Raw genomic sequence first — 16,571 nt, 5'->3', positions numbered from 1 at the left:
AGAGCCTTCTGTGTTTCAATGAGGCTTCCTATCATTCTTTACTCCAGTGGGTACAGGCACAACCTATTTATTCCCTCCTCATAAGATAGTCCCTCCTGTAACAGTTGTGAACCTGCTCTGACCTGCCTCAGTAAACCATAATCTGCAACAAAGTATGCAAGGAGGAGTATTAGGTGCCTATAGTAGAGGATGACAATCATGAGTGACTGGAAAATATGATTAGCAGAAGTTTTTTGGGATTTTCTTACAAGTTTTGGAACTGACCAGATATCAGGTTGTTATTAGACATTGTATCATGTAATGTTAAAGATTAATGACCTCTGACTAAAGGTAGTAGCAACCACAATACAATTGAATCTTCCATCCAGGTTTAAAAGGAGAAGTCTAAGACTATATTTTAAATAATGACCAAGTGGGCATGGGCACTTAAAGTGAACTGGCGTAATCTGGTAGGGAATAGATTGGTAGGAACACAGTGGCAGTCATTTAAGAGGTTACTCAATCAACATATTTCTACTTGTATTAACATAAAGAAGGGAGCCATCATCCATGGTTAACTGAAGAAGTTAAAGAAAGCATCAAACTTAAGGAAAGTAAATGAGTGACTTGTCAGAATATAAAGAATGGCATAGAATGACTAAAAGGTTTATCAGGAGGAAGAATTTGGAGTATAAGGGGAAGTCAGCTAGGGATGTTAAAAACAGATAGCAAGAGTTTCTATCTGCACTTCTGGTCTACTTCTATGGTCTACTTCTGCTCCTGTTTTGTACATTTTGTATGAGTCACAATCTGCCTTAATCTAAAGCTGGGACGTTGAATGTTTGTCTTCTGTGCAATCAGGTTTTCCTGCCCACTCCTGTTGATAGGAGCTTCACTGGATTCTGCTGCTTGATTTCCCAGCAGACCATCACAACTTGATCATTACCTCTGACTGACGTCACCTGTCAGAATGATCTTGACCTGTAGTGGAGTATTTTCAATAGTTGTGTCCAAATCCTCATAGAATTTGTCCTTAATATCCTCAAGACTAGCTGTTATTGGAGTTTATGTATTGGTGTGTGTTGTATACTTGTTGATCTAGGTTAGACACGATGATCATTTTATGCCCTTAGGGAGAGTATTCAACCTTTTCGCAAAGTCACACTGGAGAGCAAAGCTGACACCTGCCTTTCACTCTTGACTGTTCATCCAGGAAAATGCATGGCCTGCTGACATCTTTGTCCATTGGCCCTCTGTTAGGTTGGTTACACTTAAAGCCGGAATGTCAATATAACATTGCAGTTCTGCACTGGGATCTGGATCTGTTGTCATTGTCAAGTAGGAGTATGTAAATTTCAAAAGTCCAGCTAAAGTTTCCATTTTCACTTTCGATTTTACCTGCAATATACAATTTTGTTTGCATAAAACCAGAAGTACATTTCAGGGTGTAACGGGAGGTGCAAATTATGTTTGAACAATTTGGATAAGTTATGACAGACTAGTGATAATGGGAACTGCAGATGCTGGGGAATCCAAGATAACAAAGTGTGGGGCTGGATGAACACAGCAGGCCAAGCAGCATCTCAGGAGCACAAAAGCTGATGTTTCGGGCCTAGACCCTTCATCAGAGAGCAGACTAGGTTGACTTGAAACCACATGTTATGGTCCAGAGATATGGGCACCACCACTGAAAGAGTTTGCAAGTATGCACAAGAAACTTATCCCATCAGCCCCCCAGCCCCACAATGTGAGCTAATATAAGTGTTGATGGATTTTATTTGACCAGTACCACACCCTGTTTTCCACATCTGTTCCTGGAGGTTTGACGAATCAATATAACCAAAGATGTGATTAATATAGTGACCAGTCCGTAGCACCTTGTGCACTAATGCACTTTACAGCTGTTCGCACAGTTGTGCTGCAGTACTTTCAGAACTAGTGATGGAAAAACAACTCCTTTACTACAACTTCAAGCCAGCTGTCTTGTGTGCACTTGAATAAGAGTGGTTGGCCCTGGCTACCACAACACTATATGCTTTAGATTTGTTCCAGAAAGGGAATGGTTTTGGATTGGAGGGAAGGTAGATTTTATTAAAACAAGCATTTATGACCTTAGAAGAAAAAATTTATGGATTATTGCAGTTTAAATAAAAGGAAATCCCCATCATCTTAATGTTGTGAAAAATTAAAAGAATCTGTATTAAATTCATGGTCAACATTCAATCTAGTCGTAGGGAAGATAAGTTTTGACAGTTTCTTTTTGGTACTGCATAACAAATTATTACAAAATATAATCTCACCTAGAACCACTGTGGGTTAGAAAACAAAACCATGTTGCTTGCTCTTGCTGTTGTGCAGTGGCCCATAACACTGTTCATGATTCTTCGGTTAACACCTATTTCAATCATTACTTTAAAATCACATAAAGCCAGAGCTCAGTACCTGACCCAGTTCCAGTGGGCTTGAAGGTTTTTTTAGGGGGAGAGTGTTTTTTTTTAATTAAAATCAATCTCAAGTGGCTTGATGTTTTTAAAAACGCAACAAATCTTAAATGACAGGAAGATCTCTGAATTAGTCCTTTTCTCTCTTTTTGATCATTTCGCAGCCTGTTCAATATTAGGATGGCATCTTCAATTTCCCTTGTTATTTTGCCTGGCCTTCCAATCCAAATCAAAATTCAGAATTCCATATGAGAAAACTGAACACTTTCAGTCATGATATAGAGGACAGTGAAGTAGCCGAGATAACAAAATATGGAGCTGGATGAACACAGCAGGCCAAGCAGCATCTCAGGAGCACAAAAGCTGACGTTTCGGGCCTAGACCCTTCATCAGAGAGGGGGATGGGGTGAGGGTTCTGGAATAAATAGGGAGAGGGGGAGGTGGACCGAAGATGGGTAGAGGAGAAGATAGGTGGAGAGGAGAGTATGGGTGGGGAGATAGGGAGGGGATAGGTCAGTCTGGGGAGGACAGACAAGTCAAGGGGGTGGGATGAGGTTAGTAGGTAGGAAATGGAGGTGCGGCTTGAGGTGGGAGGAAGGGATAGGTGAGAGGAAGAACAGGTTAGGGAGGTAGGGACGAGCTGGGCTGGTTTTGGGATGCAGTGGGGAAGGGGAGATTTTGAAGCTTGTGAAATCCACATCGATACCATTGGGCAGCAGGGTTCCCAAGCGGAATATGAGTTGCTGTTCCTGCAACCTACGGGGTGGCATCATTATGGCACTGCAGGAGGCCCAGGATGGACGTGTCGTCTAAAGAATGGGAGAGGGAGTTGAAATGGTTCGCGACTGGGAGGCGCAGTTGTTTATTGTGAACCGAGCATAGGTGTTCTGCAAAGCGGTCCCCAAGCCTCCGCTTGGTTTCCCCAATGTAGAGGAAGCCACAACGGGTACAGTGGATGCAGTATACCACATTGGATGTGCAGGTGAACATCTGCTTGATGAGGAAAGTCATCTTGGGGCCTGGGATGGGGGTGTGGGAGGAGGTGTGGGGGCAAGTGCAGCACTTCCTGCGGTTGCAGGGGAAGGTGCCGGGTGTGGTGGGGTTGGAGGGGAGTGTGGAGCGGACAAGGGAGTCACGGAGAGAGTGGTCTCTGGAAGGCAGACAAGGGTGGGGTTGGAAAAATGTCTTTAGTGGTGGGGTTGGATTGTAGATGGCAGAGGTGTCAGAGGATGATGCGTTGGATCTGAAGGTTGGTGGGGTGGTGTGTGAGGACTAGGGGGATTCTCTTTGGGCAGTTATTGTGGGGGCAGAGTGTGAGGGATGAGATGCGGGAGGCATGGTCAAGGGTATTCTCAACCACTGTAGGTGGGGGGTGCGGTGGTGATGTTGCGCTCCTTGATGAACAAGGACATCTGGGATGTACGGGAGTGGAATGCCTCATCCTGGGAGCAGATGCGGTGGAGGTGAAGGAATTGGGAGGGGGATGGCATTTTTTCAGGAAGGTGGGTGGGAGGAGGTGTCGCCTAGGTAGCTGTGGGAGTCGGTGTGCTTGAAATGGACATCGGTTTGTAGGTGGTAGTCTCAGATGGAGACAGAAAGGTCCAGGAAGGTAAGGGATGTGTTGAGAGATGGTCCAGGTGAAGTAGCCTGTTGGTATTCCTGTTAGTACTGGCACAGAAAATGTGCAGAGAGAATATGCCCCAGGTTAAGCCCCTGCTGCAAAAGTGAAAGGAAGAAAAGGATGAAAGAAAGTGGTGAAATCTCATTTTTCAAATTTAATGAAATGGTATGATTGTAATGTTGATCCTTTGAGTGATCAACATCAAAAACACCAAACTGTTCTGGACAGAACAAAGTTCTGCTTTTAAGTTGTTTGTTCATTATGTTCATTGTAACCTCAAAGCTGTTGTGTATTTTTCTAGTACTCTTTAAGGTTTACTGCATTGATCATACATACACCACAATCCGTGTGCGTGTGGCAGCTTCCGTAACAGAGGTCATCAGTGCCGTAAAAGATAAGCTTGGATCAACAGAAGACCTAATTCTTGTGCAAATGAGCTCAGCTGGAGGTACTTATTGCTGTCAGCAATGTAAAACAAAGTATTTGCGTTTATATTTTTGTATGTATCTACACAAAGGTATGTGAAATGCTGATCATTCTATAAAGCAAATAATTTAACATCTAGTTTGCAGTGAAACCTTGATTTTGTGAGAGATGGTCATTGTCATGCACATGTGTAGCATGAATGCTGATTGACGTTGACCGGATCTTGTGACGTTTGAACACAGGATGCTTCAATGTCAGAGGAACCATATTTGGTTTAAATGTCATACAGTTCATCAACAAACAACATCAGTTCTGGCCGCATGATGGAGCAACAGTCACTGATGAAGCAACTGCAAGTGACTAGGCCCAGGACACTACCCTGAAGAACTCTTGTAGTGATGTCCTGGGGTTATAATTGACTTCTGACTTCCTTTTGTGCTGGTATTGATTCCAACCAGTGGAGCATTTGTTCTTTATTCCCATTGACTCCAATTTTACTGGAGCACCTTGATGCCATGCTTGGTCAAATGTAGCCTTGATGTCAAGGGCAGCCATGTGCTCCTCATTTCAAGTTCAGCTCTTTGCTCCATGTTAGGACCAGAACTGTGGTGCGGTCAAGAGCCAATTGGCCTTGCAGAACCCAAATGAGCATCAGTGACCAGCTTATTTCTTGGCAAGCACCGCTTGATAACACTATCAACAATCCTCATCATTACTTTACTTTGCTAAAGATTTGAGAGTCGAGTTTTACCATTATTACTTGCTGTGGTTCTAATTTCTGCTATACTGTTTGCCTCTTCCTACAACTCTTCAATTACCATTTGCAAATATTATCTTTATTCAAATCATTTTCCAATATTTAGAGATATTGTTAATCTTAAAAATGCATTTTTGTCTCCTGGTTGGGTCCGTGTCTGGCATATTGCCTTGATAGGCCAACAGGACAGCTTACGGCTGGGGCTCTGTCAATTCCGCTATCAAGCAAACTACAAAGTGCATAATACTGATTTTTGAATACTATTTCATCAATTTTATTTTGTATTATCCCTATTTGGTGGAGAAGTCATTTTTGCTATTCACTGTTGTAGAGCAACAAAGTTCAGGAACGTACTGTCACCGGTTGCAAACAGTTGATCCTTACTCCACAGTCCTGGGTTTGACTATCAATATCTATGGCACCTAATTATTTTTCAATCAAAGCAAGATCCCATTGTATGAGTAGGGATCAACTCACTGAATTTCCCTTCTATTTTTCCCCCCAGAAAAAGTGGTGCTGAAGCCAAATGAAGTTTCGGTTTTTACAATGCCAAATGTGAATGGGCGCCTGTTTGTCTGTCCAAGAGAAAAATTTGATTGTCTGGTATGTATCTCTGCTGCACCAGTAATAGAGTTTGTTTATTGTTTTCAGTTATTCACCCTACACAATTCAGCTATTTAATATTTTGATGTATGTAATTAACATTTTTATTGTGATTCAAGTGAAAAGCACTTCTGTCTATACATTGCTAATCTACTTGGTTTTGGACATTCTAAATTCCATTTTTTTTCCCTCGTCTGGCTTCTGGTTCATCTGGTGAACTGTATCTAGTAGCCACCCTAGATTTTGATAAGGGGTCAGCAGTGGTTACTTCAACTTTTAACTAGCATGTCATCCATTATAGGTTCCACTCTGAGGTTACTAACTATATCATGCTGTCTGTGTTAATATTCCTCTGGAGCAAAGACATGCTAAATGGCATACACTTCAAACTGTATCTCCTGAACAGCATCTATAATGTGATTGGAAAAACTACTACTTTCATCCAGTTCCTACTATCTCTGAAACTACTTTCATCCAACTACACTTGCCCGTAACCAGACTTTGCATCCAGGGCCTGCAAGTTCTGGAAAACTTCTTTCAATGCTAAGGTGTCTTCAGAGTTTTAGTTTGATGATTTAACAATACATACACTCACTATCTCAGTTGTTTCATTATTGCCATGCTACTAATCCATACAGTAGGGGTTGTCACATTTTGATGATTTCCTTCCTTCCTTCCCAGCTGTTCTACCTTGTCTTTCAGGCTGGCCTCAAGGACAGCTGGAACCTTCATTAGTGGGTGCTGTATTGGTCTCTTACCCATCCACTTTTGAGATGATATTCTCCAGAAAGGCACCATTAACAGAATACCATATTCCTCCAGGGTCTGTTCTGCTATCAGTGGTTTAGTGTGCATGTTGAAAGCCATTCGTACAAATTTTAGACTTTGTTCTGGCTGCGATAAATGCTTTTTGCTTGCTGTCTGGAAATTCAGGTTTTGATCTTGTTATGCACTGGGCTGTCACAGTAATTTGTCATTTTTAAGTAATATGCCATCATGTAGCTTGCTTTGAGCGTTCCATTTACGGACCAACTTCTGAGCTGTATGAAGATCATGATATTCCATGATATGCTGATGTCTTTTTGACACCTATGTTGATTTGATGTTGTCTTCTACAGTTGTCATTTCAATAATGACAAACTGGTTCACTAGTGTTGATAAGTGATATATAATCTATTGTATGCTGTAGATTGACCCATTAGTATCTTTGCCTGACATCTCTTCAGTGGCCATCTATGCCTGTATTTCATGCTTCCTCCTGACCAAACATGCAAGATGATTTGGCTTCCTGTAATGAATTTTCCTAAACAGGACCTGTCTTTTTATTTTTGCGGCAGCGTTTACTCTGCCAATTGTCCATGATCCTTCTGCCCTCTTAACCTGGAATGTCTATCAGCAAACTGGAAAGTTTTTAGTCTGTTTTGCCATGAATATGATCCAGGTGCTGAGATATACCAGAGTTCTATAGCAAATGTCAATTGCTTTCTTGAGAGTATGTTTCTCCTATTTCAGTACATGTAATGTCATTGGGAAGTCTCTTATGCCTAGTTCAACCCTGTTTTTAATTAGATCATCTATAAGTTGCACAAATTCACAAGATTCTGCAGGCTGTGTGAATGCAATCACTTATTAATCCACAGATATTTTTATACCTTGGACCTAATGTTTATCTGTTCATAATTTATGCTCACTTTAAGCTCAAAGCCTGTTTTAAGACTTTTGAAATTTTTACGTCTGCTTCAGTTGTTCAGAGAAATTTGAGTAGAATACACATTTTGAAATAGTCTCTCCCCAACAGTCTCAAAACTGTAGCTACTCGTAGTTGCACTGGCTTGTTAATTACTTCCTAATTAAGTCGCACAATTTTGCCATTGAGTTAAAAAAAAACAGCCAGTATCATACGATAATAAAGTGTGAAGCTGGATGAAGACAGCAGGCCAAGCAGCATCTCGGGAGCACAAAAGCTGACGTTTCGGGCCTAGACCCTTCATCAGAGGGTCCCTCTCTGATGAAGGGTCTAGGCCCGAAACGTCAGCTTTTGTGCTCCCGAGATGCTGCTTGGCCTGGTGTGTTCATCCAGCTTCACACTTTATTATCTTGGATTCTCCAGCACCTGCAGTTCCCAATATCTCTGAGCCACTATCATACTGTCTTTTCATATCAATCACTGCTGAAAGAAGAAAATTTGCAACCATTGTGACTTATCTGGTGACTCAGCTGTGTTTTGGTTATTTGTTTTGTAGCTTCTTGTGGCTGTTAGCAATTTCCAGAAGCTCTGAATACTTCTGTGGTGTTCTTTTAGTAATTATGGTTCTGTGTAGTTTTTCAGTATTCCATTTAAGTTCCCCTGAGTGGAATTTTCCCAGTCCCTGAATAACATGGATCATGGCAGGAAAGTCTGAGCTGTTACCTGCCAGATCTACCTCATTTCTTGCTCTTTTGGACATTGGCCACAAACAACTCAAACTGCATGCATTTCCCCGACCTCTGTCCATGCACTTTGATGCGTGACATGTACCAACCTTAATGCATTCCCACGACAGCTCCAATCCATTCACTTACGGTATGCTTCTGCACTTAAAGTATGCAATGCTGCAGTTTGCAGAGCAGTAGCACCTTCCATTGCGATGCTGCTGCCAGGACACTCTGGTATGTATCAGAGTTCTACAATACATGTTTGTGACACCTTCTGTTATGGGATATAACAGAAGCATTGCTGTATCAGATAAAACTGCCTGTGACAGGCTACCTCGCATCACAAATTTTGATACTTATGTATTGGGTTTTGTCCATGATCGAACATGTGGAACGGCTGAAATGGCTTTTAGTATTCCTACAATAGACTGAAAGTCAGAAAATGTATCATGCTTCTGTAGTTAACATTGGTTTGACTGTGATTTTGTATTTAAAATGGACTTCCTGCATCCTGTAGTTTCCTTAATGGGAAATGTTAATTTTATTATCATTTTACGATGAACTTTAGGCCAGTAATGTTCTGTGCAGCCAGTTACAATGGGAGTATAATATAAACCAGGGTTCTTTTATCATTGCTCCCATTCAAGTTGATCGTAAATAACTTAATGAGGGTTTGGAGTCCTGTTAAGGGATATTTCTTGTAGCATATTCTTGTAGCCTTCTGAACACTTGAAACAAAAACATCGGAAACAAGAAAGCAGGAAATTAAACTTTTTAAGGGGTGAAGTTGCACTATTTACAGAATCTTAACTCTGGGAGAACAATACGTGACTTCAGTTTATATAATTTAACAGGTCAACAAGTCATGTTTAATATCTGACAGTGTATGAGTGAGTTTGATTCATCTGATGATCTGCCACAGCTAATATCATATACTGCATTGAACAGAAGTCCAAACATAATTTAACATATATAGGAAATGGCAAGTATGATTCTAAACAGCAAAAGCTATCTCTAGCTGTGTACTTTTATAGTTAACTGTTCAGGCTGTGTTTGCCTTCCTATCAAAGCAATTAAATACATCTGATACAAAAAATTTCCATGCTGAGTAATTCTGCATTAATTAGCAAATCTCTGGGGCCAATGAAGTTCCTTTAGTAGATAACTTACCATCTCCTGCGTTAATATGCATCATTACAATATTTCTTGCATCATAATCATCATTGTATATATTGTAAATGATCATGTATATTGTAACTTTAGAGAGATTATTTGTGACTGTGGAGCATTATCCCTGTTGTCGTCCTTGACTTCACAATTTTTGTTGCATTGACCATTCTTTTTGTGTAATGCCTTTGTTTCACTAACAATTGAACCAAAAAGCATTTTTCTCAAGTGTGTAACTCGCTATCAAAATGGGGGCACAGCATCTGCAGCAATATCTTCTCTTCACCCACACCATTATATCGGTAGGTACAGCTCCAAACACACCACCCAAGACACAATAGCCACTAGATTGGCATCCCATCTACCAGTTTCAACGTTTATTCCCTTCAACACACCATGGCAGCAGTATTTACCGTTTACAAGGTATGCTGCAATAACTCATCAAGGCTTTTTTGACAGCATCTTAAAATCATAGAATCCCTACAGTGTGGAAACAGGCCCTTTAACTCAACGATTCCACACGATCCTCCGAAGACTGTCCCACCCAGACACATCCCGACCCCTTTTCCCTTTAACCCAACTAATTTACACACCCCTGAACACTATGGGCAATTTAGCATGGCCAATCCATCAGGCCTGCACATCTTTGAACTGTCGGAGGGAACCGGAGCACCCGGAGGAAACCCATGAAGACGGAGAACATGCAAACTCCACACAGCCAGTCACCCAAGACTCAGTTCCTGGTGCTGTGAGGCAGCAGTGGTAACCGCGAAGCCACTGTGCCAATCTTTTAATCTTTCCTCACCCAATGAAACTTAAAATTATCATCGATGGAGATAATGGGAACTGCACATGGGGACGGGGAGAGGGTTCTGAAATAAATGGTGGGGGGGGGAGGTGAATCGAAGATAGATGGATAGAGGAGAAGATAGGTCAAGAGGAGACCCAGAACCTTCTCCCCGCCCCCCTTTTCTGATGAAGTGTCTAGGCCCGAAACGTCAGCATTTGTGCTCCTAAGATGCTGCTTTGCCTGCTGTGTTCATCCAGCCCCACACTTTGTTAAAATTATCATCCTTGTGTTTAGATCCTAAATGGCCCCATTTCCAATACCGCCACTAAGTCTGCAGTCCTCTGAAAATTCTGTCTTTGTCAAACTTTGACCGTTTACACAGCCTTGCTGCCAAATATTGTGGCCATTTTTCTTGGCCTTGGGCCAGGTTGTGGACCTTTCTGTGTAAACCCCTTTATCTCTCACGTTTTCACTTTAAGGCTTTTCTTGAAGCCCAGTTATTTCACATTCCCTTAATATCTACTCTCTTATCATGGTACCAATTTTTATCTTAAAATAACATTTGGAAACATTTTAATTTAAAAAATTCATGTAATGAATGCAAGTTGTTGCAACAGTATTTTATCGATGTTTGCGAATCATTTGAATATAAATAAATTAATCTCTAGAAAATGATCCACAATTGAGATTTTCTACTAGTTCTGAGTCTGCCCTTTGCCACTGGGAAAGAAGCTTTGCACAAGATGCTTTGTAAAAGCTTATCACTGAAGGCATGCATCAGAGATAGTAGAAAACAGTTTATGCTCATTAGAATAGACATTTCTGAACTTTTCATTTCCACTGGCACCCTCAAACCACTTTGATTTAGTTCCCTCATTTGTTCCTCCACTTTTTTAACTTTTTGGCTTTGTGGGCATTGTTTGCTATTTGTTTAGTTAGCTAATTGGGTATTTTTTTCCCTTCGAAAAAAGGTAGTTTTCCCAAGTAAGGGAGTGGTTAGGAAGGAGGAAAGGGTGTTTGTATTTAAATATATCGAAACAGTTGTGGATGATACACTGACTTCTGATTGGTGAATGAGGATTAACTTCAGTCTCTTCAGATGGAGAGATAAACAAAAATTTTCTTTGTCAAAAGCGTTGCTTCTGGAAGTTCCTGATGCAATATAGTTGAGTCATATTACAAGCTCTGTAGCTATGATTACCCACCAATTTCACCCCCCCCAGAATTTAAACATGTAAATAATAGAATGAATAGTAGCACCAAGAAGAAACAAAGTATGGCCTTGGCTTTGTCTTTGCCAGAATAAAATATTTTCCGAATTTGGACGTATGCTTCAAAGAGATTGTTAATTCTACTACAATTTTATGGGCTAGACTTAAAGACTGTTGTTAGAAGTCTGAAGAGTGGTTGACCTTTGATAATCATAAAATGATGTGTAATCAGTCCATGGGAAAATATCATGGATTTTTGTAGCTTATTTAAAAATTAAAATAATTTAATCGAGAAATTTCTGAGTCTGTTCTTGTTCTGTGTTCAAATGTCTAATATGGATGGATTTTTGGTTTTGACAGGGTTTGATTTCATCGGCCAAATTGTGTTTTGGAACAAATGACTGCTGTCTGCAGACATCTTTGGGGAAAACCATTGTTTCTAGCTACACTTGTATTCTAAACTGAAACACTGAAAAAGGCAGGCTTCATGCTGCTAACTTTGAGAATCATTAGGAACCTAACTACAGGCTGTTGCATAAAGTAGGGCTTATAGAAAGACTGAGGTATGTCATGCTTTGAGTAGACTTGTGAATCAAGACAAATGCTAGATAGAATGGCATCTGAAAATGAATGCCTGTGCATTTCTGGGAGTCACTGGTTAATAGGCATTTTCATTGAGTCAAGACCTCATTCTGCAAGGAATTGGCTAAAAACCAGGAATTAAGTAATTAAGATACCAAGGTGAAGAGCTGGATGAACACAGCTGGCTAAGCAGCATCAGAGGAGCAGAAAAGCTAATGTTTCGAGTCTAGACCCCTCTTCAGAAATATTTTTAAAAAGACATATAATTGTATAATTGTGCAAAGACAGATGACAGCTCAGAACATTAGGTGGGATATTAAACAAAATTACCAAATAAAATTAGAAAAGTTAGACTGCAAGAGAAAACTATCCATAATAAAAGCAGATAATAGTTTCTACAGACTACTTGATTAAAACAGTTCGTTTTTAAAATAATCATTGGTCCTGTAGAAAGTGAGACTGGACAACTGATGGGAAGTATGGAAATGGCAAATGAATTAAACAGGTTTTTTAGATTGGTCTGCACTGTAGAGCATTCGAGCAACATTCTAGAAGCAGCTATGTCAGGCAACGGCAGGGAGGAGGAACTGAGGAAAATTGCAATCACCAGAGAAGTGATGCTGAGTAAATTGCTGGAGTCATAGACTGATCAGTGGCTGGATCCAGATCAACCTTGCCCTAGAGTGAACGAAAAGGCAAATGAGAGTTGATGCATTAGTTTTAATTTTGCAAACCTCCATTGATTGAAGGACTTCTCCATTAAAATGGAGGACAGTGAATGTGGCTGCTTAATTCAAAAAGGGAGGGAGATAGCACGAAACTACAGGTCAATTAGCATCTATCAAGAGGGAAAATGAACAAAGCTATCATTAAAGACATTATAACGGAATTTGGATGGATTGAATGTAATCAGCGTTGACATCTCTTTCTGAAAAGAAAATCATGTTTAATCAATCTATTGATGTTCTGAGGTAACACATTCTATGGATAAAGGTGGATTTAATGTGCTTAGATTTGATGGGGAACAGTTTAACAGGTTATTTTGAAAAATAATAACTGATTGTCTAAGAGGTAGCATGTTGGCATGGTTCAAATATTGGCTAGTTCATAGGAAACAGACGCTACATAGAAAGGTCATTTTTTTAAATTGGCAAGATGTAACCAGTCGAGTGTGATAGAGATCAGTGCAGAGACTTGTGCAGCTTACAATAGCCAAATTTGCAGACAACACAAATAGGAAAAAGTTGTGAAAGGGATGTATGGAGGCAACAAAGATAAGGCTAAGTTTTGGTGAGTGGGAAAAGATGTGGCAAATGGAGTATTTTGTGAAATTGTCCATTTGTCTGGAAGAATAAAAAAAGAAGTGTTTTATTTAAGTAGTGAGAGATTGCAGATAGAATGGGATCTGTTTGTCCTTAGGCAGAATTTTATATGGCCCTGGTCAATGTAGACAATGGTGAGAAAAGTGGCAGAATTACACAAGGAGTTCGGTAAGACCCACCATGATGTCGGGAACCATTCATTTCTGCGGACTGGGTTCCGGGTGTCAAGGCATGATTCTACTTGGCAGGGGCAGGTTTCCTTTTAAAAGGGACTATTATTTCTTAACCTTTTTATTAACTGCAGGCCTCCTCTCTTCCATTTAATATGCAGCTTTTCTTGCCTACTACCTGCCTTGAACAAACTAAATGGTGAGAATCCTCACCATGAAGTCAGACCAGGTATGTGGTGACCTCAGTCTGTTGCTTTCTCTGATGAAACCCCATGTTGGACACCATGTACCAACATCTCAGGGCACGCTCCATGGGCACAGTCCATGTGCACATCACATTCACCTGTATTTGCATCCAGCATGTGCCAGCCTCTACGAATCCTCATGGCACATCTCCACTCCACTTATAGGACTTTTCTGCATTTCAGTGGTTCACAATGGCACAAAAGTAATCATTACTATAATGCTGCAACAAGGACACTGCTTCTGGGGACACACACCCAACTCATGGACTGGACCAGGCTGCATCTCCAGGTTGTTTCTTTGCCCAGAGCATCGCTGCCTGCCCATTTGCTGCTTGTCCCTCTGACAAAGCTACTATGTCCACAGCACTGCTCATATTGGCTTGCTGTTTAATGCAGGCACAAAACCCAGAAGCTTAATGAGGTTGTCACTGGTCCTCAGTCAAGTGAGATCACCATGAATCAGAGGGCCCCAGTATTGTCAGTCAAATAGTCTCCAATCCTAGCCCGGTGACTTGGGCATGATCCGCCAGCTGTTCGGGACAGTCATAATCTGCATTGCCTCTTCATTTGGGGGCAATTTTATTTTCTCTTAAATGGTCAATGAGTTTGGAATTCACTTCCTGAAAAGATAATGGAAGCAGAGTCCTTGAATATTTTTTAAAGCAGAAATAGATTCTTGTTAAACAAGAGTGTGAAAAGTTGTCAGGGCTAAGCAGGAATGACCATATTGAATGATGGAGCATGTTCGAGGGGCCAAATGGCTTACTCCTGCTTCCAATGTAATAGCTTGTGTGTAATCTATTTAATATTATGAAAATGTTTTTCAGCTACAATAGTACAGTATTTTCTGTTCTGAGCTTAATTTTACACCATAAGACTTATTAAGCTGCATTGTATCTGTTACTGTGCGCAAGGTTTATTGATTTTTGGGTGCTTTTTGATATATCATATCATGTTTCTTTCTCTTGGGGGGGTAGATTTTCCCAATCCCCATGGTGGCAAACATCTCTCAATGGCATCAGAGGTTCTAGGAAGCTAACTGATATCTACCCAGAACCTGTATTATAGTCAAAAAGGGGCCCCTTGGGAGTTCTCACTGAGTTCCATTTGTTGGTTTCATATCCTGGCTCATACCAACACTTTTTCTTTTTTGGAAACCGGTTCACTTGGAGCTGTTCTTAAGTGTAAAGCTCGCTGAGGAGAACAGCTCTAAGGAAATCAGAGGGTCAGAGCACTTTTTAACACTGCTTACGAAACCTCTCAGTCCAAACGCATTCAGCATCAAAGAAAATGCTCGTCTCTTTTCCACCAGCTCCTCTATCTCAGAATCCCTGGCTCGTTAGTCCAGTCAGTGTGTTTTATCATTTGGTAGCCAAGGTAGGGTGGGTGGTTGCAGTGTTGGAAGGTGGGGAGTGGGAAGCCTTGTCAGAAAATGTTGCAGAGATCATTTTTGGGGTGTAATGACTCTTGCTGAGAGGATGAGCATTATTGGGCTGTGCAGGAAGGGATTTGGGGTGTAGGTATCTTAAAAAAGCTTCATTTAAAATCAGTGGAGTTCAACGAAGACTGGGCTCCTCGTGAGCAGGTCTTCAGCTTATGTTGAAATAAGATGTGTGGTTCCACTTTGCCACTTGGCTTCCCAAATCACTCCTTCACAGGATCAAAGCTGGAGTCAGGACAGGAAGGTACAAAAACTCTAGAATAAAGAGGTAAGGGTGCAGTTTTAAATAGTTCCACTGCTAACTGGAAGATCTGGTCCTAACACAAGTTTCACTTTGCAGCTAAAACGTTGTTTTTTAATTTGACTTTTGTCCTCGTATGCTTTTTTCCAGACACCACTGCCAGAACAGGAAGGCCCATCCTCTGGAACAATGGCAACTTTTGAGTTAATGAGTTCTAAGGATCTAGCCTATCAGATTACGATTTATGACTGGGAGTTGTTCAACTGTGTATATGAGGTACCGTAAGATCCTTAGTATCACCATCTGTACAAAAATATTAAAAAATTATAACTAATGAGAGAATTATAAATCTAACTCTGTGTAACCTTCATTTCCCCTACTGGAAGTAGAAGACCCACTGGGCTCAAGCATTCTAACAGGTCAAATCAGCTGTCTCCACAGGTTTAGTGATATTTTGTTGCCTTTTTACAAAGGGACTTTGTATATTTCCTTTCACAACCTGTGAACCTCCTTAACTGCTTTTCAAACAGTGAGATCTTAAGTGTAGTTGCTGTCGTAATGGAGGAGATGTGCAACCAATTGATGCGCAGCAAGGTTGCAAGTCAATGTGATAATGACAAGTGAAATCCATTTTTGTTTGTCGAATGAGGGATATGTATTAGTCTGCAAAATTAGGGAAGCCCTGTCCCAGATCTCCGACTGAAAGTGATGTAAAAGTTGCATCAACTTTGAGACCAGACAAGGGCTCTGATTAATCCTCTCTTTAAGTCAAGAATTCTTGTGCTTGTGCTGCAATGTTAAAAGCCAGATCATTGTTCTACTTCTATAGTTCTAATTGACAATCCTTGCTTAAAACCAAAGGAGCATGTGTACTACCAGCAATGTGTCTCATGAATATAGTAACAAATACTGACATATTGACAACTACCAATTAATGATGCAATTTTAACGAAATATTGGGTAAGAAAAATGTGTTAAACAAGAGAACTTTTATCTTATTTAAAAGTTCACTTAATATTGTGCATGTGCACAGAGCTAGAATCAGCAGTGCATTGATGTTAGCAAGCTTATCAGTTTTAATAACATAAACATACCATTTTGAAAGATTTACAGTTGGACTCAAGGCTCCATGTTCACCAGCTCATTTTAAATTTTCACCA

General features: G+C 40.6%; 1 protein-coding gene across 7 annotated transcripts in view; it reads left to right on the top strand.

Annotated features, from left to right (window-relative positions):
- Positions 1–16,571, top strand: part of rapgef4a (Rap guanine nucleotide exchange factor 4a) — a 264,085-nt gene that overhangs the window by 209,769 nt on the left and 37,745 nt on the right. For all 7 annotated transcript variants that reach the window (XM_048535123.2, XM_048535124.2, XM_059647221.1 and 4 more), the window contains 3 exons: positions 4,343–4,489; positions 5,730–5,827; positions 15,562–15,687. In XM_048535123.2, the coding sequence (XP_048391080.1) occupies positions 4,343–4,489; positions 5,730–5,827; positions 15,562–15,687 (371 nt within the window). The remainder of the gene's footprint in view (positions 1–4,342; positions 4,490–5,729; positions 5,828–15,561; positions 15,688–16,571) is intronic.

Source organism: Stegostoma tigrinum, chromosome 7 (genome assembly GCF_030684315.1).
Source record: "Stegostoma tigrinum isolate sSteTig4 chromosome 7, sSteTig4.hap1, whole genome shotgun sequence".
NCBI lineage: Eukaryota > Metazoa > Chordata > Chondrichthyes > Orectolobiformes > Stegostomatidae > Stegostoma > Stegostoma tigrinum.
Note: the sequence above shows the minus strand (reverse complement) of the source record. Positions and strands in the feature narration are given on the sequence as shown.